The sequence below is a fragment of the Phocoena sinus genome, chromosome 6 (assembly GCF_008692025.1).
Source record: "Phocoena sinus isolate mPhoSin1 chromosome 6, mPhoSin1.pri, whole genome shotgun sequence".
Lineage (NCBI taxonomy): Eukaryota > Metazoa > Chordata > Mammalia > Artiodactyla > Phocoenidae > Phocoena > Phocoena sinus.
In genome coordinates this window covers 76,076,258-76,103,052 of record NC_045768.1, presented here as the reverse complement: position 1 = coordinate 76,103,052, position 26,795 = coordinate 76,076,258, and the positions used below count along the sequence as shown (strand labels likewise).

Sequence of the window (26,795 nt, the reverse complement as noted above, 5' to 3'; positions counted from 1 at the left end):
GGTGAAGTTACAGCGTACTGAACTGTGTCATTAAAAAAACCAGGGCTTCCCTGGTGGCGCAGTGGTTGAGAGTCCGCCTGCCGATTCAGGGGACACGGGTTCGTGCCCCGCTCCGGGAACATCCCACATGCCGCGGAGTGGCTGGGTCCGTGAGCCATGGCCGCTGAGCCTGCACGTCCGGAACCTGTGCTCCGCAGTGGGAGAGGCCACAACAGTGAGAAGCCCGCGTACCGCAAAAAAAAAAAACAAATCCGTTCATCAAATATTTGTTGAGCGCCTGCTACCTGCCAAGCACAAACAAAATCATTCACAACCACCAACTCTTCTTTGGTTTCTTGGGGCCCAGGAGTCCTCCCCGTTAAGAACGGAACTATCTTGGTTATCAGCTTACCCTAAATTTACCGAGCACGCCATTGAGCAAAGGGACAGAGCAAGTACGCCCCGAACCCCGCCTTGCGCAGACCTCGTGCGTTTACGTATAATCGCATCTCGAAAACACCAAGGCGTACCTACGGTGTCCCACGAGGAAATGGTAGTGCAGCAACAGCGACTTGTTCCGCCCGCGTGAAAGATGGCGCTTCACGCGTCAGCCATCCCTGCTGCCCGGTTTCTTCCTTAAGGGGGCGGGGCCTAGAGAGAGCAGGGGGTGTGTTTAGGAGGTGTGTGGCTTTGTTTTTCCCGCCCTTTCTCTCCTCCCCTTGCTCTCACAGTATTCGCTAAGGGTGAATGAGGAAAGAACTGATAAAATTTACCAGAAGAGCACAAGGCGGGAAACGACCACGGCGTGAAGCGGGTTCGCGGACGCAACGCGCGCGGGGGCGGGGCCAGGGCCGCGGGGGCGGGACTGCGGTTGCGGTTCTATGCCCGCGGCGGCGGCGGCGGAGGCGGCGGAGGCGCAGGCGGTGGCGAGTAGGTGAGTGAGAAACCGGCGTGTAGGTGGCTGTTTGGGCTCCGGGTACCTGGACCGCGCGGGGGCGGCGGCGGAGGCTCTCGCCAAGGCTCTGCTCGGCTGGTCCTCTCTTTGCCGCTCTCTTCCCTGATCGAAAGCCGGCATCGGGAATTTCAGCCCGGCGACCAGTGGAGTTGCCTTCATCCGGGCTTTCTGGCAGTGGCGGCGCAGAGGCAGGGGGACAGGGGTCGGTCCGTTTTTCCGCCCACAGTCCCCGAGCTGGCTCCTTCTCGGGGTCCCGGCGTGACACTCAGAGGGACCCGTCGGACCCCCTGTGCCGCGGGCTCAAGGGAAAGGAGCCTCGGGCACCGAGAGGCCTGGCCCGGGGAAAACCAGAGGGCGGGCGGCGCGCGGCTGCTCCGTACGAAGTCGGGGTCCGAGAGGGGATAAAGCGGCGTGGCGTGGGGTAATACTACTAGTCTACAGAAGTTGAAGTTTCTAAGGATTGCTGATGTCTTGTAAATTTGGGCAGCAAATCTAGACTGTCTTTTGCTCCCGTTCTGTGGTTCACGACCTGCTTACTTCACTTCTCCGAGGATACACAGACTTACTTAAAGGAATTGACCATTATGACTTGGGCATCACTTGACTGATGTTATCGGTTGCAAAAAGAAGTGCAGTGATTACGCGTCTGCTGTGACCCCTCAGGGTCTGACTGGCCCCGGTGAACTCCACCAGGCTTCTGTATTCAGGAGACCGGGAGGTCATGCACTTGCCCGAGAGACATGGCCCTTTCAGAAACAATGAAGTTTGTTAGGCTCTCGTTAAAACAGTCTGGTTGTGGCCAGTGGATAAATTTCAATTCAAACTGTTCTCATCTCTCTTGTGATGCAAAGCAAGGGGACACAATACATCTAGCACTTTAATTTGTACAAAGAGATTGGAAAATACTGGTAGATACGATCTTAGACATTGGAAAACTTTTAACATAAAGGGAACATCACAGAAGCAAGAATACAATATATGGGAAATTAATAATATGGAGTCAGAATACTTGAAGTATGATGGTGTTATGTGACACAGACACTGTTGCCAGCACCTTGGCAGTCTAGGAGAGCCCTGAATCAGTTGGAAACTACCTCATCATGCCTGTTCTCTTTACACATATGAAACAAAAACAAGAGAAGTGATAGACCACATCGCAGATTGTGCACTATGCCAGGACTAACCTGCTCCAAGGAAACAGTTACATGGGAGCTAAAGTGTTTTTTCTCCACCTTTTAAAGTTGATAAAATAGTGTCTTTCTTTGGCCCTGTTAGCAGTTCAGAATTTACCTTCAGAGAGAGAGAAAACCAGAGGAGACTCCTATCTTTCAAGCCTGCCTTTGGGCTCTATTTTAATTAAGTAATTCTAAGGAGTAGTAGGTTAGCCTGCCTATTTGAGAAACTGGAGCTGTGAAAGATGGCCTGATAGTGATATGATGAACTTAACCTCTGAGTCTTGAAGTGTTGCGAACTATCTGGTGTTACAAGCAGATCACTGTCAATAGTTGGTCTGGGCAGCTCCTGTTTTGGAAGGTGGGCTGGTTTAGTATCCTGCTTCTCTTAGAGCTGGGAGAAAATAAACAGAAAACATGGTTACAAGAAGTGTGGGCCTTATGATGGTTGAATTCTGATTTGCAACAGCAGTGGACCAACCAACTTTCTAAATATCAATCAGAGAAGAGATGGCTGATTTTTAGCAAAGGTTTAAGAAAAAGCAAAACTTCAGAACTACCCCTGTGCTAACAGTTTTAACAGATGATAATTAGTATAATCTTTACATCTGCATATGTTGGATGATTTTCGGGAAGTATATTGGGTACATCTTCATGAACCCTGTTTTTTGTTTACAGGAGTGTGGCAAGCCACTGTGTCACCAATTTGAATCCTGGCTTCCCTCAAAGACTCTTAGGGCTTTTGTTTGATAACTGTCTGGTATAGCCAGCACTGCATGTAAATAAGATATATAGATAAAAGACTCTTGGTTTTGAACTGATTTTTTTGAGCCATGTCTGTATGTATGGATTTTCTTTACCAAAGATGATGACTTTAAGTGTTAGTAGACTCATTTTACTACTCTCCTAAGTGTACTACTCTGTGACTTTTGGCAGGATTTAAAGGTAAACAATTCAACATAGCCGTTGTCCCTTATTCTCTTTCTAATGATACTAGCAATGAGATTGAATGTAATTAGTGGTCTATAATAGTTGAGTTTTCACAATCAGGTAAAAAGTTGTCCCATAATCTAACCATATTTGCTCCAGGGCTCAATTCCATTTAAGGAAGTGTTTTTATTTTCAACATAATGATGAAATGTTTGAGTAGCAGTATTGCCTTTATGATTATTCACCTTTTTTATCCAAAAAGGAAGAACAAAAGAAGAATATGTTACCATATAATTGTATAGCTCTGTGTTTACTTAATTCGTCTCCTTGGCCTCCAGTTTGCTGTTGTTAATTATCATAACACCATTACAGTTTCAATTCAGATTATACTCCTATATTCTGTCATTATAAACTGACTGTTTAAATTGTATCCATAACAGTGGATATTTTAAACAAACTATACAACTTATGCCCAGTATAGTCTCTTAAGTCTATTAAATTGATATAACACATTAAAAAAGTGAATATTTCCTAAATGAATTTCTAGAATAAAAAATACACAAGAACTGTTCTTGTGTTAAGCCATTTCTGCACATATCCACATACCTACTGTAAAGCGTTTTGCCAAGCACTGTATAACTGTTCTTGACATCATGATAAAAGTGCTCATACAGTACTCTAAAATTAGAGTAGTTTTTTGTTGGGTTTTTTTTTTTTTTTGCTTTTCATCAGTCTCTGAACTCTCCTGACAAGATGTAGATCAAATTCTTTATTTTAAGTAAAATGGTTTACTTTGACATGAATTTAGTTACAGATAAAATGTTAATTCCCAAAGCAATCATACAGGCAAAGATAGATATATCATAGTTTACCTATCATTAACTACTATCCTTTACCATTATATGACGAATAGATTCCACAATTTTAGACTTGTTTAAATGAAATTGGTATTGAATATGCATAGGTATTCAATTTTAACACTAGGCAGGAATGATTCATTTTACAGTAACATCACACTGAATGTACACTTTCAGAGTGATACAGTGGGATGGGTTAAGATATACAAGAGACCTGGATTTCAGCCTGGCTTGGTGACCTTGGGCAGTTCCTCTTCTCTGTTTTCTCAGTAGATTGAAAGGTTGACCTGGCCCATCCAATCATTTAGTTCTCTACATGTTTTAAATAACTAAAGCTTTTTTACCCGTTTAGTATAACTCTCTTTGCAATGATAAAAGGCTACGCTGCTTTCTTGAATAGCATATTAAATGTATTTATCTGTCATTTTAAACACCAGTATTGGGCTTTAGCATCCTGTTACCCAAAGAGCATCATTGAGTGCATTGAGGACTTTTTCCTTATTTTCTCTTATGGTTCTAGATTGTTGTATTCTTGCAAGCTTTTGCCTTTTTTTTTTTTTCTTTTTTTCTTTTCTTAGAAGCTTTTAAGGTTTTCTACCGTCAGGTGTGGACTGCTGTAGTAAAGTACCACAAACTGTGTGATGTAAAAATGAGGAAAATGTATTCTCTCTCTGTTCTGAAAGCTAGAAGTATGAAATAAGGTGTTGGCAGGGGCATGCTCCTCTAAAGTTTCCACGGAAGAATCGTTCTTTGCCTCAGATTCTGATAGTTACCAGCGATCCTTCACATTACTTGACTTGTTGCTGCATCACTCCAGTTTCTGCCTTCGTCTTCGCATGGCCCTGTTTTCCCTGTCTGTATGTCTCCAAATCTTTCTCCTTGTAATGACACCAGCCATTGGATTAGGACCCCATCTTAACTTGATTACACCTATTTCCAAATAAGGTCACATTCACAGATACAGGGGGTTATTATGACTTGAACATGTATTTTGGGGGGACATAGTTCAGCCCACAAGAAGTGTCATGGTCTCTAGCTGAGCCCTCCCTTTCTCAATTTGTTTCTCTTTAGTTCCTATGGTTTAGGAACCAAATATCCAATCATATTAGAATTGCATATAGGCTGGATATTTAGAAACAGTGAGGATCTATTCTATGAGCTTTAGTATATAATATTTTATATTAATGTTCAGAGGCTTTTTTTAAGGCCATTATTATTTTGGATTTCTAAGTGTATGCCCTGAATATAAGTGGCATGTTACTATATATGGTAGTACATTATCATCATATTGCAAACACTTAATATGCACCTGCCATGCTAGTTTAATGTCTCTTTCATGTAGGAGACATGCTTCCAAATCGTTTTGACTGAAGAGGAGAAAACCACATATACGTAAATCATTTGAGGGTTTGGGGTTTTTTTGACCTTAGAATGCCCTTTATTTCTTTTGTAAAATTGATTCACAATGTTGTGTTTCTGCTGTACAGCAAAGTGAACCAGTTATACATATACATATATCCACTCTTTTTTAGATTCTTTTCCCATATAGGTCATTACAGAGTATTGAGTAGAGTTCCCTGTGCTATACAGTAGGTTCTTATTAGTTATCTATTTTATATATAGTAGTGTATATATGTCAGTCCCAAAATATGCGTTTTTGATGGATGGCTTAAAATCGCTGAACCTAATCACTCGTTTTGTTTGTCATTGTTTAGATAACCTTGGAGCTTTTGGATAATGTGACAGTTGGGATGCAGTATGTCGACTCTCTGTCCACCACCTTCTCCAGCTGTTGCCAAGACAGAGATTGCTTTAAGTGGTGAATCCCCTTTATTAGCAGCAACCTTTGCTTACTGGGACAATATTCTTGGCCCTAGAGTAAGGCACATTTGGGCTCCAAAGACAGAACAGTTACTTCTAAGCGATGGAGAAATAACTTTTCTTGCCAACCATACCCTCAATGGAGAAATCCTTCGAAATGCAGAGAGTGGGGCGATAGACGTAAAGTTTTTTGTCTTGTCTGAAAAAGGAGTAATTATTGTGTCATTAATCTTCGATGGAAACTGGAATGGGGATAGGAGCACCTATGGACTATCAATTATACTTCCCCAGACGGAGCTGAGTTTCTATCTCCCACTTCACAGAGTGTGTGTGGATAGATTAACACACATTATCCGGAAGGGAAGGATATGGATGCACAAGGTGAGTGGGTTTGGAAGCTTATTAAGCATGCTAACCTAGCTACTGAAAGTTTACCTTCTGATACATTTTTATCTAATTTTTAGAAATTATATGCAATTAAGTTCAAACAGGAGCTGTTATTTGCTTCTACCCTATTAGGTACTGATAGATCTTAGGCTGATGTCTGTGGTCTTCTAACTCTGGAAAGTAGGAGATGATAGCTTCACATTGTAAATAGAAAGCCAAAGCTTAGAGAAATAAGGAAACATAAGTTTTAGAGTCTGGATTTGTCTTGGGAGCCTTTGACTCTAAAAGCTTTTTGTTTCTGCATTGCATGACCCTGTCTTTCACTTACCACTGTGTGGGCGTAAGCAGTTCAGAACAATAGTTTCGTAAGCCTTTGCCCAAATAACCTTTGGTCCCTTTAATTTCTTTGCCAAGTTCCCAAATTTGTAAAATGAAGAAGTTGGACCAAATGGTTTTCAGGAGATATTCCTTTTAATTTTGTAGATTGAGGTAGAGGAAATCATTGTTGTCCCCTAATCTTATAGTTTAATATATAGTGATAATTATATTTCCATATACTGTAATTTTGGCAGATGAGAAGAACAAATTTAATTCTCCTTTCTGCTTTGCGGTTTGATACTAACATGGAAGTCCACTAAAGCCTTACTGATTTTATAAGGCTTTTACCAAATAGTAAGGAAAAATAGTATCTTTTAAAAGAAGAGTTTTTCTACTGTGTTTGCAGGCTTGCCTCCTTTCTTCTCATGTGCTTATGAAAATCATTTAAAATCTGGAAGCTGTATAGTCACTAGATTCGTCTGGATCTTATCTAATTTGAAAAGTACAAATCATTAGTTTCCTTTGTGAAACTACACAGATGTTACATTGACTCTTTCTGTCACATTATCTGTTTTTAACTGCAGACAAAAAGGGTGTTTTTATTTTATTTCGTATTGTCTGTGAGAGCGTGGATTTGTTGGGTTAATCCCCCCCTTTTTTTTTTGCCCTAAAGTGGAACGTGTTGTTCCCATGAACTAAATTACCCAAGAAGATGTCTGCCATTTAACTGTATTGTGAAAAATAAACAAGTATCAAAATGTTGTGGTTTTTTTTATTTTAATGAATTTTCTCTCGCTCAGGAAAGGCAAGAAAATGTCCAGAAGATCATCTTGGAAGGCACAGAGCGAATGGAAGATCAGGTAAGGTGCAGATTGCATATTACAAGACACTGCCAAACCCACTACATATGTCTGTATAAAGCTAAGGGCTGCTTCTGTTAAGGCCTTGAAGGCATACTAGTTTGACAGAGTGAGCCTGAGCACGAACAGAATCTTTATGGAGATAAATGGAAAAAACTGGATGAAAATTTCCATATCTTAGACCTGAAGAGTTAAATAAGTAAAGGATAATAATAATTGCATCCACAAATTAATATTTTGCTTCTCTTTTTTCTGTTTGCATGGGATAAGTTTTGGATAACTTGTTCATAGTAAAAATTTTAAATTCTATAGGAGTTTTATTTTTTTTTTTAAGGTATTGCTTCTCAAACATTTCCACAGAAGTAGTTGTAACAGGAGAGTGAGTGCCCCTAAAGTATCTGGGGGTACAGACACAGCTCTAAGCATAATATTTCTTTGAAGTCTCGTGTTGTATCTTTAAAACTCATGAAATTTACATTTTATTCTGTGATATATCTTTTTGTTTTAATATTACAGTTTGCCGGTGATATTCCTCACCTTCTTACCACTTGGGCTTCCAGTGGTATCAAGTCTCCAGGAAAACATGCTGTGTTTATCCCATGGTTTTGAACATCCTTAGGGAGCAGGCACCAGGGTTTGAGAAGCATGATTGCAAGGGTATAGCTTCCCTTATGGAAATTAATTGCAAGACATTTCAGCCTAGGGCAGAGGCATTTGGAAGGCGAATCCCCAAAGGAAAAAATGTTCTTTGCTTTTACTTTCATTGCTTTTGGCTACCCTCCTTGCTCCTCTGTTAAAACTCCAGTCTAAACAAGCCTTCTCCCTGGTTCTCTTTAGCCTGCCTGAGACAAATGATATTTTAAACAATAACTTTTTCTAAAAGTTTGTCAAAATACAGGAACATGAACAAGGGAAATACAAAACCCTATAAAATGATCTTCTTTACAAAATTGTTAAGTTTGTACTTTTGTAAATAACTTTTACATGTTGCATGGTGCAGCCAAAAAAAAAGAGAAAAAAAGAAAATTATTCCTGGAAGAATGAAAAGGAGTTTTAAACAGCATGTAAATCCTTTAGAAATAGAAATATTTTGGAGTAGTAGACTTGTTTGGGGCTGTTTGAACAAGTTATCAAGTATTTCTATCAAAGGGTCTATCAAATAACTTTTACAAAAGTCAGAAGGAGGTAATTACGGGGCAAGTTCTAAGACTTACAAGGAAATGTTTCCCTTTACTCAGAGAAGCCCAGCCTTTGCTTGCTGGTCAGTAAGCAGGGTGCCAAGGAATGGGATGAATTTCACCAACTTCTAGATGTACCCGCCAGTTTCAGAGTAACTAGTTGAGTTATCTCAAAATAACGAAATTTAAGACCCAGTAAAATTCTACTTTTTCTGGGATTTTTTTTCAAACCAGAAACCTGTATTTATAAAGTTGACCACTATTAACATTTAGGTTTATTTCTCATTTAAGGGCTTTTCTTGAAAATGTTATCCTATCCTTTCTATGTCAGGAGGGAAGTATACTTGGACAAACTGGAGGTTTTTAAAGGGGAAACGTTCACCTGCTGAAAAGTTCAAGTTAGAGAAGTCCAAGGAGGAAATAACTGGAAGCATTTTCTTTTAGAGCCTCTTCTGTGTTCAGCCGTCTAGGATTTGTCATTGTTGTTAAGCTTCAATGAGCATAGCCATTTGCTTATGATGGTAAATGTCTGAGATGCTATGTATAACATACTATATATGCCTGCACCTAAGGGAAGGTATTTTCCCATAACTCTCCTTTCTGAAATCCAGGAGGAGTCACCTGATAATCGAGTTCTTGCAAATCTCATATCATGTGCTTGCAGTGACTTTATTTTGAACAATAAATACTGTTTGAGGATGATAGTCTAAAACAACTTTAATCAGTGCTAGTTTTAGATGCTTATAGCTGTCATCTGATAAAATCATTTTACAAGGAAGCAAATTCAACGCAGCTTCAGTTGTTAATCTTCTTGAATTGCGTGTGTTGATTGTTGTAATTGTAAGCAGACATTAAAAAAATTACTTTGAAAAGCAAAAACAATGAGTGGTTTTATGTTTGTAAGTTACTACAAGATGGATTTTTTTTTTTTTTAATAATAAAACCTGTGTGATGCAAGGGGGCCTATTAGGATAAAATTTCCAGAGGCAGCATCACATTTAAATTCTGAAGAAACTTATATGATAAGGGGCTCTGAAAACTAGGTTTGGTCACTCAAAAAGTGGACTGGCTGCAAGGATGACAGAGGTTCTAATTTGAATATGCATGTAAAGAGTTTGAATATAATCATTTCATAAAACGTGAATGAGGGGAAAAGTTTTATTGTTAGATCTTAAATAATAGGTGATTTTAAAACATGCGTAGCTAAAAACTGATAGACATGACAATTTCATCTGCCTCTAAAAGTTTACATATTCAGAATGGGCAAAACATTTTGGGGGAGTGGTGGTGGCAGTGAATAAATGAGGGAGCACCCGTATTTGAGACACTTTATGTGTGTGGTGTTCTGTACTGAATTTTCAATTTCATTCTAGAAACTGCAGATTTTAAAATTACATCTTTGAGATGTAATAACTAGTAGCATTACCTTGAAAGAACACTGAAGGAAATTTGTCTGCTTTATTGATTCTTAAAAATATATGTTATGACTTTGATTTGCATTTGGGTAGATTATACCTTATTATGAATGTAGAGATTGAGGGGTTTTTTTTAGATTTTTTTTTTTTTGATGTGGACCAATTTTAAAGTCTTTATTGAATTTTTACAACACTGCTTCTGTTTTATGTTTTGGTTTTTTGGCCGCGAGACGTGTGGGATCCTAGCTCCATGACCAGGGATCGAACTTGCACCCCCTGCATTGGAAGGCGAAATCCCAACCACTGGACCACCAGGGAAGTCCTGAGATTGAGTATTGATTCACACTTTACTACTGAGTTATCTGCTGAGGATTTCAAAGCCTTTTTATGCTTGGCTTTCCTCATTTTTAATATAAAATGCATCAGTGACCTTTGATTAACAAAAGTTCTTATATCTCAAATAAAATTTCAAAGGAGAACCTTTCTAAATTTGGTGTGGTGATTTAATTATTTTGTGTAAATGATAAACCAATGATTCCATTCTGACTAAAGAAAATTATTCCTGGGATATCCCTGGCGATTCAGTGGTTAAGACTCCATGCTCCCACAACATTGCAAAACAACTGTAGCCCCAATAAAAAAAGAAAACAAAATTGTATACTTTTAATTAGTAACATATTCTAGGCATACTATGGGATATGGGAAACTTTCCCATAATAAAGATATTTAATTAACAACAACAAAAAAGTCTTCGTACTCCCAATACAGGAGGTACGGGTTCGATCCCTGGTTGGGGAACTAAGATCCCGCATGTCGCATGGTGCAGCCAAAAAAAAAAGAGAAAAAAAGAAAATTATTCCTGGAAGAATGAAAAGGAGTTTTAAACAGCATGTAAATCCTTTAGAAATAGAAATATTTTGGAGTAGTAGACTTGTTTGGGGCTGTTTGAACAAGTTATCAAGTATTTCTATCAAAGGGTGTTATTCTTTGCTTTCAGTTTTTTACTTTTTATTGCCCACTTTATCCTATATTGTGTGATTTTTCTTCACCTCATTTTACTTTTTTATGCAGGGTCAGAGTATTATTCCAATGCTTACTGGAGAAGTAATTCCTGTAATGGAACTGCTTTCATCTATGAAATCCCACAGTGTCCCTGAAGAAATAGATGTAAGTTCTCACTTGTAATGTTAAATAGGATATTACTATGATGTATATTAGTAATATTCTAATTTTAGTAATATACATTTTTTTGTCACATATACTGTTCATATGAATTATTAGCCACTTTAACAAACACACTTAAAATCCTGAATTTTATGGCCAGAGGCTTTTTGGTCAGTAATGGTAATATGATAAAATTAAATTCATTAAGTTAATTTCTCCACTTTTGCATTTCCTAAGCGGGAGAATTTCAGACCTTAGAGAATCAGTCAGTATTTAATGCAGTACTTTTTGTAACAAAGCAGTGTACAAATCACTGGCAGTTAATGGAAGTTCACTTACCTTCACTAATCTGATTTCCTTAATCATTCAGTTGTTGAGGACATTAGGAATTACACACTATGCATGTATAGAGAAATCTTTAGGAAACTATTTTTGTTGCTCCCTGACTTGGTAATTAAGATGTGTCTCCTGATTGTGACAGCCCAGGAGAGGAAATTGTTCTTGTAAACATTGTTGCTTAAGCTGTCTGACCAGCTTTCACATCATTTGTTCTGCAAGTCTATAGTGATGCACACAGATTGTTTTATGGGGATTTGTGATGCTCAGAAATGAGGGCAGTGTGTTATATTGAGCCTAGACTTCAGAAAACTTGTGTGTTAAAAGTGTTATTTCAGCGTTTTGTTACAGCCAGAATAAATTTTTTTTTTTTGGTTCATTTTAGATAGCTGATACAGTTCTCAATGATGATGATATTGGTGACAGTTGTCATGAAGGCTTTCTTCTCAAGTAAGAATTTTGTTTCTTTTTGTAAAAACTGGGTGGAGCAGACGCAAATCTTACGCTCACCTGTGACAAGATTGGGAAGGAAGAAAATAACAGAATGCCTACCTCCATTATTCTAGGGTCAAAACTGCATCTTTGAACTATTGCTTAGTTTTGTGTTACTTCTTTACTTACCACATGCCTATGAGGTATTTGATGTTACTCTATTTAATATTTAAAAAAGATGAATTTCCGTAGTACTCAGGCAAGAATTCTTGGACCCTTGTTTGGTTCCGGTTTCTTGTTTTTCTTCTCATTAAAGCTGAAACTAAGAATCCTTTCAAATTAAGTTGCATTGTGGATAGACTTATTTCGGCCTAGAAAAGAAAATTATTCATATTTGTACTGATCCTTTCCATTTTACAACAGATTTCAGTGCTTAAAAGTGTGAGCTCTACAACCAGACTTCCTGGCTTACTGCTGTGTAACCCTGGGCAAGCCACCTGAGCTCTCTGTTCCTCCATTACCTCATTTATAAAATGGGAATATTAGTAGTACCTACTTCATAGGATTGTTGTAAGCCTTGAGTGAGATAAATCATATTAAGCATTTAAAACAGTGCATGGCACATATAAGCACATAATAATAGCTAATAGCTTACATTTCCTATTTATATTTCTTCTAAGAAAATGATAATAACAATAATAATAGCCAGTATTTATTGAGTGCCTATGTGCTAAGTCCCTTAACTGAGTACTGCGTCTACATGTATAATCTCATCTCCTACTTGAGTGTTTCTTTACAATTACAGATTATCACAAAATTCTATTTTAAAAAATAAGGAGTGAAAGGATAAAGCATTTGCTTTTATGTCTACAGTCTTCTCCTTTAGGTTCATGATGGAGTCTTAGAGGCGTGAGTTTGTTTAATCTCCAGGCCTTACATGGCTTGAATCAGGAGCTCTTTAGTCCTGATTCTGATCAGTGTCAGCCATCCATGTTATTTTTAATCCCATTTGACTTTAAATTAACCACTTAACCTCTCTACACCTCAGTTTCTTCCACGATAAAATGGTAATATTTTACTAACTGCATTGCTTTAAGGTTCAAATACAATCTGTGAGAGGCATGTTGTGGAAAATAGGAGATGACATTATAATCAGAGTTTTGGTGTTCATCATGTAAGGCTATTCTGAGTTATTTGAAGCTCACTTTATTATTATTTTTTTTAGTTTGTGAAATTGTTTTACAGTCAGTGTTTTTAATCTTTTTTTTTTTCCAATTTATAGTGCCATCAGCTCCCACTTGCAGACGTGTGGCTGTTCTGTTGTAGTAGGTAGCAGTGCGGAGAAAGTAAATAAGGTAATTTATTTTATAATCCAGCAAATGATCTGACTTTTTAAAACTGCTAACGTATTATGGATTGTAATTTAAAGGTTAGGTTGCCATCAAGATGATCTAATAGTATAAGTAGGCAATATAATCTGACCAAATTACTGTGACACCCTGTGGCAAAAATGAGTTTAAAGTAAACTGTTTGAATAGGAAGTCATTTATCAGTTTCATTGTGATAATTCATAAATACTTGTCTCAGTACTGTATAAGTGGTTTTGAGAATATTTTAAGGTCAGATGTTTTGAAAATATTTGTCTTCTATTTCCTAATGTTATCTTTAATAAATGTGAAGATAGCCATGTACTTTTGGTACTAATTACAGAGAAATGGTATCTGATCATTCATCTTGATTTCACTATCTTGCTTTTCCCCCTAAATTTATTCCTTTTAGGGACCTGTTGCTATGAAGTGATCGATGGAGGTTATATCTTATTCAGTAACATTTGTGACCATTTGTTTTAGTGCTATATGAGTTAATAAATAATTAATGAACAGTTACCTTTCCAAGCATTAGGTAATAAACTAAGGAATTTTGTACTTTTCTTCACTGATGATTAATTAGAGAAAAGTGCACATATCTATCAATTTAAGCAAACCTAATTTTTCTAAGTTTTACGCAGGAAATATATTAGGAATGATTATTTGCTTGACAAATATATTTATATTTTTTTTCTATAATATAATAAGGTACCCTGTATAATTACTTGACCCTTGATTTACCAAAATTATATTTCTGGTACAACCATTTATGACAGGTTAGCTTACCTCTGTTATTATATTGCATCTAGTGACTTATTATTATTTCTGTTACCCAAGGAAGGTAGCTTTCAATTTGTGTCCTCCAAAGCCTTCAGGTTCCACAGGGCCTTCCCAGTTGCTTCTTGGAGGGAGAAAGCCTCTATGGTTGGGGCTCTGTTTTTCAAACATTTTTCTCATCCCACATCCTCTTCTAGCTTAATAACTTCTCTTTTATCTTTTCTCTTTTTAATTTAAGAAAAGGTTGCCATCACTAGTTTGAAAACCACTGCTCTAATATAAAAACTCTGAATATAGTCTGAATTCCAAGGTAGTTAGATGGCTTTTTATTTTTCCTAATAGAACTATGATCAAATCCTGTTAGAATGATAGGTTTCTAATCCCCAACCAATGGCTTGCTTATTTTAAATTAAATTTGAAAGAATTAATTCTCATTCTGTTGAAGGAGTTAGACACTTAGATATTCATTGTAATGGGATTTTACATATAGAACTATTAACAGAAGCCATAATTCTGCTTGATTTAACTGCATTTAGTTTTCTCGTCCAAACGGTTTACTTGTTTGGAATACACTTGTTGCTGGGTGGAGATACAATCAATAATTATATTAGGTCATTATTTCCTAATATAAGATTAGGAATAAGGGTTCCATGGTCAAGTAAGTTTGAGAAAGTCTGCATATTGTTTCAGTCACCTGGAGAGTCACAATATGTATTCAAATGTTAAAGGTTTTGAGATACCATACAATAAATTTACTAACATTTCCCAAACTTACTTGACCATAGAATACCTATTTTAAGTAACAAGTGTGATATCCCATAGACTATTCCAGGTGACAATGGAATACTTATTTCTCAGAATAGATTTTATTGACAATAACAATTGAAATTTCTATTCAGATCTCTTTCATAAGCAAACCAGTGACCTTTTTACTTCATATTTTAATGCTAAAATATTTTCACTTACAGATAGTAAGAACATTATGCCTTTTTCTGACTCCAGCAGAGAGAAAATGCTCCAGATTATGTGAAGCAGAATCATCATTTAAATACGAGTCAGGGCTCTTTGTACAAGGCCTACTAAAGGTATAGTTTCCATTTATCATGGGTGAACCCAATTTTTTGTTTTGTTTTGTTTTGTTTTTGCGGTATGCGGGCCTCTCACTGCTGTGGCCTCTCCTGTTGTGGAGCGCAGGCTCAGCGGCCATGGCTCACGGGCCCAGCCGCTCCGCGGCATGTGGGATCTTCCCGCACCAGGGCACGAACCCGTGTCCCCTGCATCAGCAGGCAGACTCTCAACCACTGCGCCACCAGGGAAGCCCGAACCCAATTTTTTAAAATCATTTTTGAGAATCTTTATACACATATTTTGAACATTAGCATTTAATGTGTCTCATGTTTATATGCCAAGGAGCTGACTTCTTTTACACAGGTCTGAACATGGAGTATATGTCATATGAGTTTATAGTTAGTATCTGTGAAACATCACAGAATAGCTTTCTTTGTGTTTCTCTCTGGTTTCCTGTAGCTACCTGTCTGGCCTCAGGATTTTTTTTTTTTAATATGTGCTTGAATCAGTTTCCATAAGTAAATGGGAACATTTCTTTTTTTACTGAATGGATTTGAATTTTTGTGTTACCATTTTATGTTTAAAGTACCATATTCATTTATTGAAAAAAATGTTAAGCTGCTTCCTATCTTGAAACAGTGTATAGGACTCAAGCAATTCCTGGATGTATGTATGTGTGTGTGTGTATACACACACATATATACAAAAGAAAAAATTATTTTATATTTTTCCTTTATTTACTTGACTCTGCTCTTCAAGGAGCAAAACAGATAAATATAAATTAGCAATTATTTTCAATAATTATGGGGAATTGTTCTTCACTTTATTGAATCTGTTATTGATGTTTCAATTATAGTCAAAGGTGTGAAGAAGTAGATTTCCTAATGGCTATGTGAGTCTCTCAGAGTGAATGCTTTCTTGAGGATATAGGCATAGTAAAATGAAAGAAAAAAATAATAAAAATTGTTGCAAATAAAAATTATTTTCAGCTTTTACATTTTCAATAATGTGCGTGCTCTGAACTAAGAATAATAGTGTTGTTTAAATACAGAAACTACTTAAAGGGAACTCATTTTTGATTTGAATTGTACAAATCTGAAAATTAGAACTTCTCCTATCAAAGGCATAATAAGGTACTTAGTACTTTTATTTCCTCAGCATCATCTCATTTATTGTATAATTTTATCCCTAAAAGGGACCTATACCAAATGCATAGTGGAAAACTTGAAACTATAATTTAATGAAAAAATATTTGTTAAGAGTTTTCCACACAAGTTTAAATTGTATAGCTTCCCAGAGAATACTTTGACATTATAACAATAGGTACTTGTTATATGGCAGCTGGCTACCCAAGTGACTATACCTGGAAAGAAGTACATTTTTTACTTACTGTAAAAATACGTATTCATTGAGACTTAACAGAATATATGAATAATCAAGAAGAATGTAAAAAGTCACTTGTAATCTCATAATCCAATGAATAACCCCTGTTAATATTTGGCATATATCTTTCTGGTCTTTTTTTCTTCTGTTAGTGTTTTTTTCATATCTTCCCCTCCCCCCCCCAAAATTAGATTATACTCTGCATGTTTTAACTTCCTTTTTCACACTGTATTGTGAACATCTTTCAATATGAACACATAAACATTGGCAACTTAATTTTTAGCAGCTAAACAATAAAACATTTTTATTTATTTAATCCCTTCTCTTTTTGGATACTTAGGTTGTTTCTGGCGTTTTACTGCCTAACCCAGTGCTGTAACACACACATCACTGGAGTTTGGCACACAATCATGATTCATTGTCCAGGATAAATTTCTAGAGCTGTATTTGCTAAGTTAAAGCCAGTTTTTTTTTTTTAATTAAAAGATAGCTCTTCATACCTTTTGGCGTAAAAGACAGTAAATTTTCTTTTTCTGGGGTTTTATCTTGTTCCTTCATCTGGTACATAGCCCTCTGCCTTTTCATCTTGTCTGTCTTTCTGTGAATGTGGTTTTTGTTCCACAGGCTGCAGGATTGTAGTTCTCCTTGCTTCTGCTGTGTGCCCTCTGGTGGATGAGGCTATCTAAGAGGCTTGATGGGAAGGACTGGTGGTGGGTAGAGCTGACTGTTGCTCTGGTGGGCAGAACTCAGTAAAACTTTAATCCACCTGACTGCTGATGGGTGGGGCTGGGTTCCCTCCCTATTGGTTGTTTGGCCTGAGGCAGCCCAACACTGGAGCCTACCTGGGCTCTTTGGTGGGGCTAATGGCAGACTCTGGGAGGGCTCACGCCAAGGAGTACTTCCCAGAACTTCTGCTCCCAGTGTCCTTGTCCCCACGGTGAGCCACAGCCACCCCCCACCTCTGTAGGAGACCCTCCAACACTAACAGGTAGGTCCGGTTCAGTCTCCCCTGGGGTCACTGCTCCTTCCCCTGTGTCCCGATGTGCACACTACTTTGTGTGTGCCCTCCAAGAGTGGAGTCTCTGTTTCCCCCAGTCCTGTCGAAGTCCTGCAATCAAATCCCAGTAGCCTTCAAAGTCTGATTCTCTAGGAATTCCTCCTCCCGTTGCCGAACCCCCAGGTTGGGAAGCCTGACGTGGGGCTCAGAACCTTCACTCCAGTGGGTGGACTTCTGTGGTCTAAGTGTTCTCCGGTCTGTGAGTCACCCACCCAGCAGTTACGGGATTTGATTTTACTGTGATTGCGTCCCTCCTACTGTCACATTGTGGCTTCTCCTTTGTCTTTGGATGTGGGTATCCTTTTTGATGAGTTCCAGTGTCTTCCTGTCGATGATTGTCCAGCAGTTAGTTGTGATTCCGGTGTTCTCGCAAGAGAGAGTGAGAGCACATCCTTCTACTCCGCCATCTTGGTTCCTCTCTCAGTAAATTTTCTTTTCGTTTATAACAGGATTCAACTGGAAGCTTTGTGCTTCCCTTCCGGCAAGTCATGTACGCGCCCTATCCCACCACACACATAGATGTGGACGTCAACACCGTCAAGCAGATGCCACCCTGTCACGAACATATTTATAATCAGCGTAGATACATGAGATCAGAGCTGGCAGCATTCTGGAGAGCCACTTCAGAAGAAGACATGGCTCAGGATACCATCATCTACACGGACGAAAGCTTCACTCCTGATTTGTATGTCGTGCCTTGCTTTTTGATATTGTCATTGAGCAATATTAGGAAACTGTATCTTTTATGAGTAGAAAGAAAACAAACAATTTGGTGTTTAAAAGGAAAGAAACATTACTAGGAGAATTATACTGGAAGAAGTATTTGGTTAATCAAGCGTTTTTTCTTAAATGTCAGCTTTTCTTAATATAAATGTGTTTCCCATAAGATAGGTTAGATTAGTCCTTAAAAATAAGTATTTAAGTATTTATTTAACAAACGTATATTGAGCCCCTAGGCGCAGTACTTGGTGCTAAGGTTCATAGTGGCCAGCCAGACAGCCCCAGCTCCTTACATTGCTTATAGACTAGTGTGTAAGAGTCGTAAAAGGCTGATTAACTAAACCTTATTAACTAAAGAGGTAATTCTAAGTCTGTTTTTCCTTGATATATAAATATAAAATATGGCAAAACTGTCAAAATAATAGAGCATTCTTTTACTTTGCATTTTATATTGTGTTATTCATTTCTTACCATAAAGTCTGATCAGTAAATTAACAAGAAAAAAAGTAATGATAATAACATGTTGAATGTGGACTCAACTAGAAAAAAAAAAGATGATAAATCTGAATTATAAAACACTTAAATGATGTTCTGAAATCAGGAAAAGAAATTGTAGTATACTATCATGGTTCTCTTTAATCAGTTTAAAATGCCTGGCACATAGAATGTGCTCAATAAATGTTAACTAGTATAATCCAGGTTTGAGTGTATAAGGCAGCAGTAAAATTGGAGCAAGCAACCCTGTCCTGTGTCTTGAAGAAAAATTTTGAGCTGAGGCAACAGACATGTGAAGCACTGATAGTCAGACAGAAGGTATTGCCCAAAAGCATAGTAAGGAAACACCATGTCCAAGGAATCCCCAGCCTCATGTGTCTCTAGGTGCAGAAAGATGGCTTCATTAGGACCCAGCTTTTCCCAGCTCTCTGGTGTTCTTGTTGAGTCCTTTGAAAGATTTAGGGGAATTGGTTTAGAAAACGAAACAATAAGAATTTCAGGTCCCGAAGTTTTCACATATAGGTAATTTTGGCACACGTGTCAAAATTCTCAAAATTAATCTGATCCTTCAAGCATTTTCTTCTTTCCTAAAGTGTTTGGGTTTTTTTTTTCTATTTTTTGGTGGGTTCCTGGAGAGCGCTTTTGGGGGAATTTTTTAACACTTTGCTTCACCTAATTCACATATGACCAATACAAGCAATTTATGAAACAGATATATTCAGAACACTAGACTTAAATAGCTGAATTCTCTCTCCAAAGCCAGAGAAAGGTTGTTGTCAGTGCCCACACTGGCCAGCAGTTGGACAGCCAGTAATTGTGAAATGCTGATTTTTCCCCCCTTCTGAGTTTCCTTCTTCTGTAGTAGGGAACACCCATCTGCTAAAACTAGGAAATTTTAGGTACTTTCCTATTACCTCTGTGCACGCACCTCCTTCCCTGCTACTCCTGTCAGTTATATGATGATCCCTGCTATTTTCAGTCTTTCTTTTCAGTTAAAAATTGCTTACCTTAGTAAATGTTATATTACCCTCTGACTTGAGTATAACCTAGCATCCCAGTAAATTCCTTAGGGAAGTAGAAGGCAAGGAAAGGGAAGGAAGAAGAGAAAAGATCAAAGGGGGTTGGGAAAGGGACAGTCTTATTTAAGAACCTACTATATCCTAGGTTGTGTGGTAGATAAACATTATCTCCAGTGTGAATTACAACTTAACTTCTTACTCTGCTCATTGCCAATGTAGCTAACATTTTCTTAGGTAGCTGATTCATGTTACTTGCCAGATGATGGGCTTGTGGATACAAACCCAGTGATCAAGACGTTGCAGATAACCATCTGTGTGTGTTCCTTAATCCTGCCTGAATGTTTCCCAGCATTCGTCCTCTTACCTTTTTTTCTCCTAAACTGCTTATTAGAAGTTATTAGTATGTGAAGTTAACCTTTTATTTTGTTTTAGTTTTTGGTGGTAGTGGTATGTGTTTATTTTTGTTGCTGTTCTATATTTTTGAGATGGCAGGAATTGGTAATTATATTTATTAATTGCCTAAGGCAATTGGTATTTTTTTATAATGTGTATGATAGATACATACATACCCTTCCTGGGACTGCTTATACTATTTAAGAGAAAATAATTACTTTGTGGCCTGACAAACTCCAGTAATAGACAAATGTATCCTTGAGTTAAAATGAGTATGTATTTTATATTTTCAAATATATATATCTAATTCTTATAAATATGTTTATAATCCCACTTCTAAGAATTTAATTTATTGACTGGTGTGAGAGGTTGTGGAAATCATTTCAACATTTGTCCTGTTTCTTTCATAGGAATATTTTTCAAGATGTCTTACACAGAGACACTCTAGTAAAAGCCTTCCTGGATCAGGTAAATGTTAAACCTGAGATTGTCAGAGTGAATGGTATGACGTTTTCTTTCTCAATATATCCCACACTGCCTATAATATAATTTAGAATTAAGTCCTTTTGTAGAGTCTCTGATCTTTCTAAAGTGTCAAAATTATTTTTCTTCTGAATTGTTAGAGGGGAGTAGCCTGTATATTAACAATTAAAGATGCAGCATCCCCCAGTTCAAATAATAAATGTTTTAATTCTAAGCACTAACTTATAACCTAAGGGTGTTTTCTTTTGGTAAGGGGGATATTGTACAAATGTTTATTTGCCTTAATTGAGCAAAAAACGTCTTTAAAACTTATTTACATGATAGCATCTTTATTGTCTCATTCCTTTGAAAAAAATCTAGATTTTGAAGAAAATTTTAGATTATATGGGTCTTATTTCTTAAGGTAACAGAGATTTGTCATAATTATCTTTCTGGGGATCAGGCCAAGAAATACTGTCTTAGATGTAGCTTTGAAATAACATAATCGTTACGTTGACTGGAATTTTGGATCCAGGTCTGTGGTCTGTGACATATTGCAAAGTTCAAGGATAATTCCAAGTCATGTAATTCCATGCTTCCCAAGCAGAAATAAAATCCTTCTACCACTACACATGTAGCCCCACCCCCCCAGAACTGAAAAATATGAATATCTCAAAACCATAGTCTAGGACTTTCCTGGTGGCGCAGTGGTAAAAAATTCGCCTGCCAACACAGGGGACATGGGTTCGAGCCCTGGTCCGGGAAGATCTCACATGCCGTGGAGCAACTAAGCCCGTGCGCCACAACTCCTGAGCCTGCGCTCTAGAGCCCGCGAGCCACAACTACTGAAGCCCACGCGCCTAGAGCCCATGCTCCGCAACAAAGACAAGCCACCACGATGAGAAGCCCGAGCACCGCAACAAAGAGTAGCCCCCGCTCACCGCAACTAGAGAAAGCCCACGCACAGCAACGAAGACCCAACACAGCCGAAAATAATAAATAAATAAATAAAATTTAAAAACCCCATAGTCTAAGCATGGCTCACCTCTGGTAGCTCCAATTTTATTTGAAGATGTGGGCAGAGAAAACTTAAATAACACAGCTAGAAGTAACTTATATCATGATTTTTAATAATAAAATGAACACGGATATAGTCTAAGGCAGAAGGAAAAATTTGAGTCAATTCTTAAAGATAACAAAACTGTTAGATCACTCCTAGACCCATACCTCCACCTCCTCCTGTGTGTCAGGGCGCATCTGTGGAAGTGGTTAGCTGCTCTAATGTGAGTTATCTGCCAGGCACTGTCAGCGCTGAGACAGAAACATGCTGTGTATAAGTAGAACGGGGCAAATTATTTATAAAAACGCTTCATTATCCTGCAGGTCTTTCATTTGAAACCCGGTCTATCTCTCAGGAGTACTTTCCTTGCACAGTTTCTGCTCGTCCTTCACAGGAAAGCCTTGACACTAATAAAATATATAGAAGATGATACGTAAGTCAGACTCCTAAATGGAAGAAAAACCTTCATACGTTGCTTTTGTTTTGTTCCCTTTGGACATTTTCTGTATTATGATTTCTTTTTTATTATTATTTGTAGGCAGAAGGGGAAAAAGCCCTTTAAATCGCTTCGGAACCTGAAGATAGACCTTGATTTAACAGCAGAGGGCGATCTTAACATAATAATGGCTCTAGCTGAGAAAATTAAACCAGGCCTCCATTCCTTTATCTTTGGAAGACCTTTCTATACTAGTGTCCAAGAGCGAGATGTTCTAATGACTTTTTAAATGTGTAACTTGTTAATATTGCGTCCCGATCATAATTGCTGGTAAAGTAGCTCCGTGGTATTGGGAAACATGATTCCCTCGGGTTATGCCCTAGAGTCCTACTCAGCAATGGTAGTTAGTTACACTGCAGTTGTCACAGAAAGCCTGTAAGGGGATGTTAGGTGCAGTTGCAATAAATGCACCTTTTCCTAGATGTGCTCTCTTGGGAGACAGACGTATGTTTACAATTATAATAAATATTATTGCTATCTTTTAAAGATATAGGATATAGACTTGACCACAGCTACTGTTTTTTTAAACTTATGATTCATGGTTTACAAGTATCCAAGTGAAATCTGAGTTAGCTTTCACAGATATAATACTAGTTGACTTTCCATCTCTTGGTGTTCCTTGGTATGGGGGATTACTGTAATACTTCTACAATCAGCTAAAAATTAGAGCGTTCAAATCATTTCAGTTCCACAAAAGGAAGTTAGCTTGAACATAAGTTAAGTTTTAGAAAGAAAATATTGATCAAGCAGATGTTTTATTGAAATCAATTGTTCGATCCTACTTTGCAGACTTAGTCCTTCGGATTCAGTCTGTGTAGAAACGTCAGGCAGTATGTATAGTCCCGATTATGGTGAACCACAATCAGGGTGTTTTTCTGTTTGTTTGTTGAGCTCTGTCACAGAAAATGTAGAGAATTGGATTTTATGTTTCAGAAGTTATTGCCAAGTTTTTCAGTTAATTTTCATTATTTTTGAGCCAAATTGAAATGTATACCTCCTGTGCCTTTTGTTTTTCTTGGAAAATATAATCTCTTGGAAGAAGTTCAGATTTCACTAGTCTCTCATTTTTATCTTGTTTTCCTCTTGTATAGTCCTCCTTTGATTTAGCAGTCATTATAACTCCGAGATTATTAAATGCAATAGAGAAATACTAACTAGTAAGATTTTTTTTCAGGAACAAGAATAGTATCTTCTTCCTTAAATTTCTGCCCATGTTTTTGAAGTTGTTGCCACGTCTCTTTGCCTGCATCGTAGGAGGACTAGCAGGAGAAAGGTTACTGACATGCTATTTTACTAGGTGCTACTTTGGCAGAACTAAGTGGTCAATTTCTTTTGTTTCCTTAATGTGCTTGGACCATTTTGCTAGCTATAAAATAACCAATTAACATAATTCTGTGCTAGAACAGTATTGACAAAATAGTATACACAAGCATAAAATATATTTTTATTTAAAACTGTGGAAGTAACATAAAAGGGAAAAAGTATTTATAAGAAAGGGATAAAAGTGATAGAGCCCCTCTGCCCTCGCCCACCAAATTTAACCAAAACCAACATAGGTCCTAATAGCCTTTCACATCACTAATAAAGGTGTAGACATCTCGATTTTTAGACACATACTCAACTAGATTGACAGATGCTCTGGCTCAGTCATGAAAAAATGTACAGATTCCACCTTGTTGAACCCTGTATTCAGTGCTATTTACATGATAGATTATTTAAGTGCTAATTATTTTCTTTTGCTGATTTATTGTACCATTGTATGGGATGCAAGTTGTACAGTGAAATAAGTTATTAAAGCATGTGTGCACATTGTTATATATCTTTTCTCCTAGATGGAGAATTTTGAATAAAATATCTTTGAAATTTTGTGTCTTTCAGTTATTTACTTGGAACAGCAGTGCTATGATATTGAAAGACTGATTGGCTTCCTGCTCTGCTGACAGTCATGTTGTATCTAAACAATTTTTTATTGATTTTCTCTTTTGAAAGAAAATATATTTAAAGGTTCTGTGTGATACTGGAATTATATGTGGTTTGATTGTTTTGTTTTTTATTTTTTTGTCTGCTTAACTCCCAGGACTGCATTTTGATTTTTTAATTTCTATATTAATATATCAAATATAAGATAATACTTGTGTAAATTCTTTTTTAAAATTATTGTTATAATAATATTAATACAACCTAAGTTGAAGTTATTCCTTCCAGGTCCCCAGTATAGGTGTCCAGTATGAAAGTGAAAGTGTAAGGAATCTAAACCCCTTAATCTGAAAAACAAATAAGATTGACACTTTTACTCCAGGAAAACAAAGTTAATTCATAAATGTGATAGTTGAGTTGAAAGGTTTCTCTAGAAGAAGACTGATTCATTGCATTGCTAAGATTCTCAAAGAAGAAACCCAAACTTCATATAATGCTGGAAGTTAAAAATGAGACCTCTATGGTCTATTTCTGTAGTGCTGCAGGTCAAACAGGAAGACAGTGAATGTCACTCTTCTCTAATACTATTTTGGTTTTTACATGGAATTGTACCAATTGATATTTCTTGTGTCATCTGCAGGGTGCAGGTTAAAGTACCAAAAGCAGTTCACCACCCCCACGTGACACACACTATCCACTGGACTTTCTGAATCTATCATCGCAACAACACTATGAGGCAGGTATGTTTAATTCCATTTTACAAATGAGGAGACTAGAGCTTAAAGAAGTATACTACACAGCCTGTGGTCACTCAGTTGGTTAAGCTGGATTTCCTCCCAAACAGTTATCAGAGTTGTCCTGTGGCACAGCTCCTGGGACAGTTCCTCCATGTAGCAGGTACTCAATGCTGTTGAATTGGAGGGAGGGGAAGGAAGCAAGTATTACATACAGGCTTACTAGCGCTCTGCAGTGCCCAAGTGTGATTCCCTGCTTTGCTACTTGGAGAAGTTACTTAACCTCTCTGAGGCTCATTTGTTAAATATTTGAAACGAGGACATGATGATAACCTCATGATTGTTAAGAGGACCTAAATGAGGGCTTCCGTGGTGGTGCAGTGGTTGGGAATCCACCTGCCAATGCGGGGGACACATGTTTGAGCCCTAGTCTGGGAGGATCCCACGTGCCGCAGAGAAACTAAGCCCTTGCGCCACAACTACCAAGCCTGTGCTTTAGAGCCTGTGAGCCACAACTACTGAGCTCTTATGCCACAACTACTGAAGCCCATGTGCCTAGAGCCCATGCGCCACAACAAGAGAAGCCATCACAATGAGAATCCTGCGCACTGCAACGAAGAGTATCCCCCACTCGCCACAACTTGAGAAAGCCCACGTGCAGCAACAAAGACCCAGCACAGCCAAAAATAAATTTAAATAAAAGAAAAAAAGAGGACTTAATGAGACTATGTAAGGTACTTAGCTTAGTACCTGATGAGTGTTTCATATGCTCTTTTACCTAATCTGACAATCATTACCATTTAATCAGGGTGTTTAGAACATTTACATTTAATGTAATTATTGATATGGTTAGATTCAATCTATCATCTTGCTATTTGTTTTCTATTTGTACCATTTGTTCTTTGTTATTTTTTTCTTCTTTTTCTACTTTCTTTTAGATTGAGTATTTTTTCTGCTTTTATTTATTTTTTTGTGTGTGGTACGCGGGCCTCTCACTGTTGTGGCCTCTCCCGTTGTGGAGCACAGGCTCCGGACGCGCAGGCTCAGCAGCCATGGCTCACGGGCCCAGCCGCTCCGCGGCATGTGGGATCTTCCCGGACCGGGGCACGAACCCGTGTCCCCTGCATCGGCAGGTGAACTCTCAACCACTGTGCCACAAGGGAAGCCCTAGATTGAGTATTTTTTCCTGATTCCCTTTTATCGCTTTTGTTGGCTTATTAGTTGTAACTCTTTTATTTCAGTGATTGCTTTAGGGTTATGGTATATACATCTTTAACATACCCGTCTACATTCAAGTGATATACCACATGACGTACAGTTTAAGAACCTTACAATGAAAAACTTCTATTTCTCTCTTCTTGCCTTTGTGCTGTTGGGGCCTCACATTCTACATCTACATATGCTATAAGCTTCACACTTACTATTTTTGCTTAAACAGCCAATTATCTTTTCAAGAGATTTAAAGATAAATATTCTAAATACCTCAGTTAAAAGGCAGAACTTGTCAGATTGGATAAAAAAAACAAGTCCCAACTATATGCTACCAACAAAAACCACATGTTGAAAATAAAGGACAGATGAAAAGTAAAAGGGTAGAGAAAGATATACCATATTAACACCAATCAGAAGAAAGCACGAGTGGCTATATTAATAGCAGGCAAACTGGTACAGATGAACCGGTTTGCAGGGCAGAAATAGAGACACAGATGTAGAGAGCAAATGTATGGACACCAAGTGGGCAAAGCAGCAGGGGTGGGGGGAGATGAATTGGGAGATTGGGATTGACATATATACACTAATATGTATAAAATAGATAACTAATCTGAACCTGCTGTATAGCACAGGGAACTCCACTTCGCTGTACAGTAGAAACTAACAACATTGTAAGACAACTATACCCCAATAAAAAAAAATTAAGAAAATCAGGCAAAGTAGATTTCAGAGCAATCCCTTTATCAGGGATAAAGATTATTTCATAATGCTAAAGGAGTCAATTCAGCACGAGGACACAAAAACCCTAAATGCTTGTTCACCTAATAACAG

At 37.7% G+C, this 26,795-nt stretch overlaps 1 protein-coding gene across 3 annotated transcripts; it reads left to right on the top strand.

Annotated features, from left to right (window-relative positions):
• The first annotated feature begins 852 nt into the window (after positions 1-852).
• On the top strand, positions 853-25,170 carry C9orf72 (C9orf72-SMCR8 complex subunit). 3 transcript variants are annotated; one of them, XM_032636147.1, is made up of 11 exons: positions 853-913; positions 5,609-6,095; positions 7,220-7,279; positions 10,944-11,039; positions 11,758-11,822; positions 13,087-13,159; positions 14,917-15,033; positions 17,906-18,141; positions 20,494-20,551; positions 21,929-22,038; positions 22,144-23,967. In XM_032636147.1, exons 2-11 carry the CDS (start codon positions 5,652-5,654, stop codon positions 22,328-22,330), a joined length of 1,446 nt encoding a protein of 481 aa, XP_032492038.1. In that variant the 5' UTR covers positions 853-913; positions 5,609-5,651; the 3' UTR covers positions 22,331-23,967. The 3 variants fall into 3 exon arrangements, with proteins under 3 accessions (XP_032492038.1, XP_032492040.1, XP_032492039.1); XM_032636149.1 differs by lacking the exons at positions 21,929-22,038; positions 22,144-23,967 and adding an exon at positions 24,659-25,170; XM_032636148.1 differs by lacking the exon at positions 14,917-15,033.
• Positions 25,171-26,795: the final 1,625 nt, after the last annotated feature.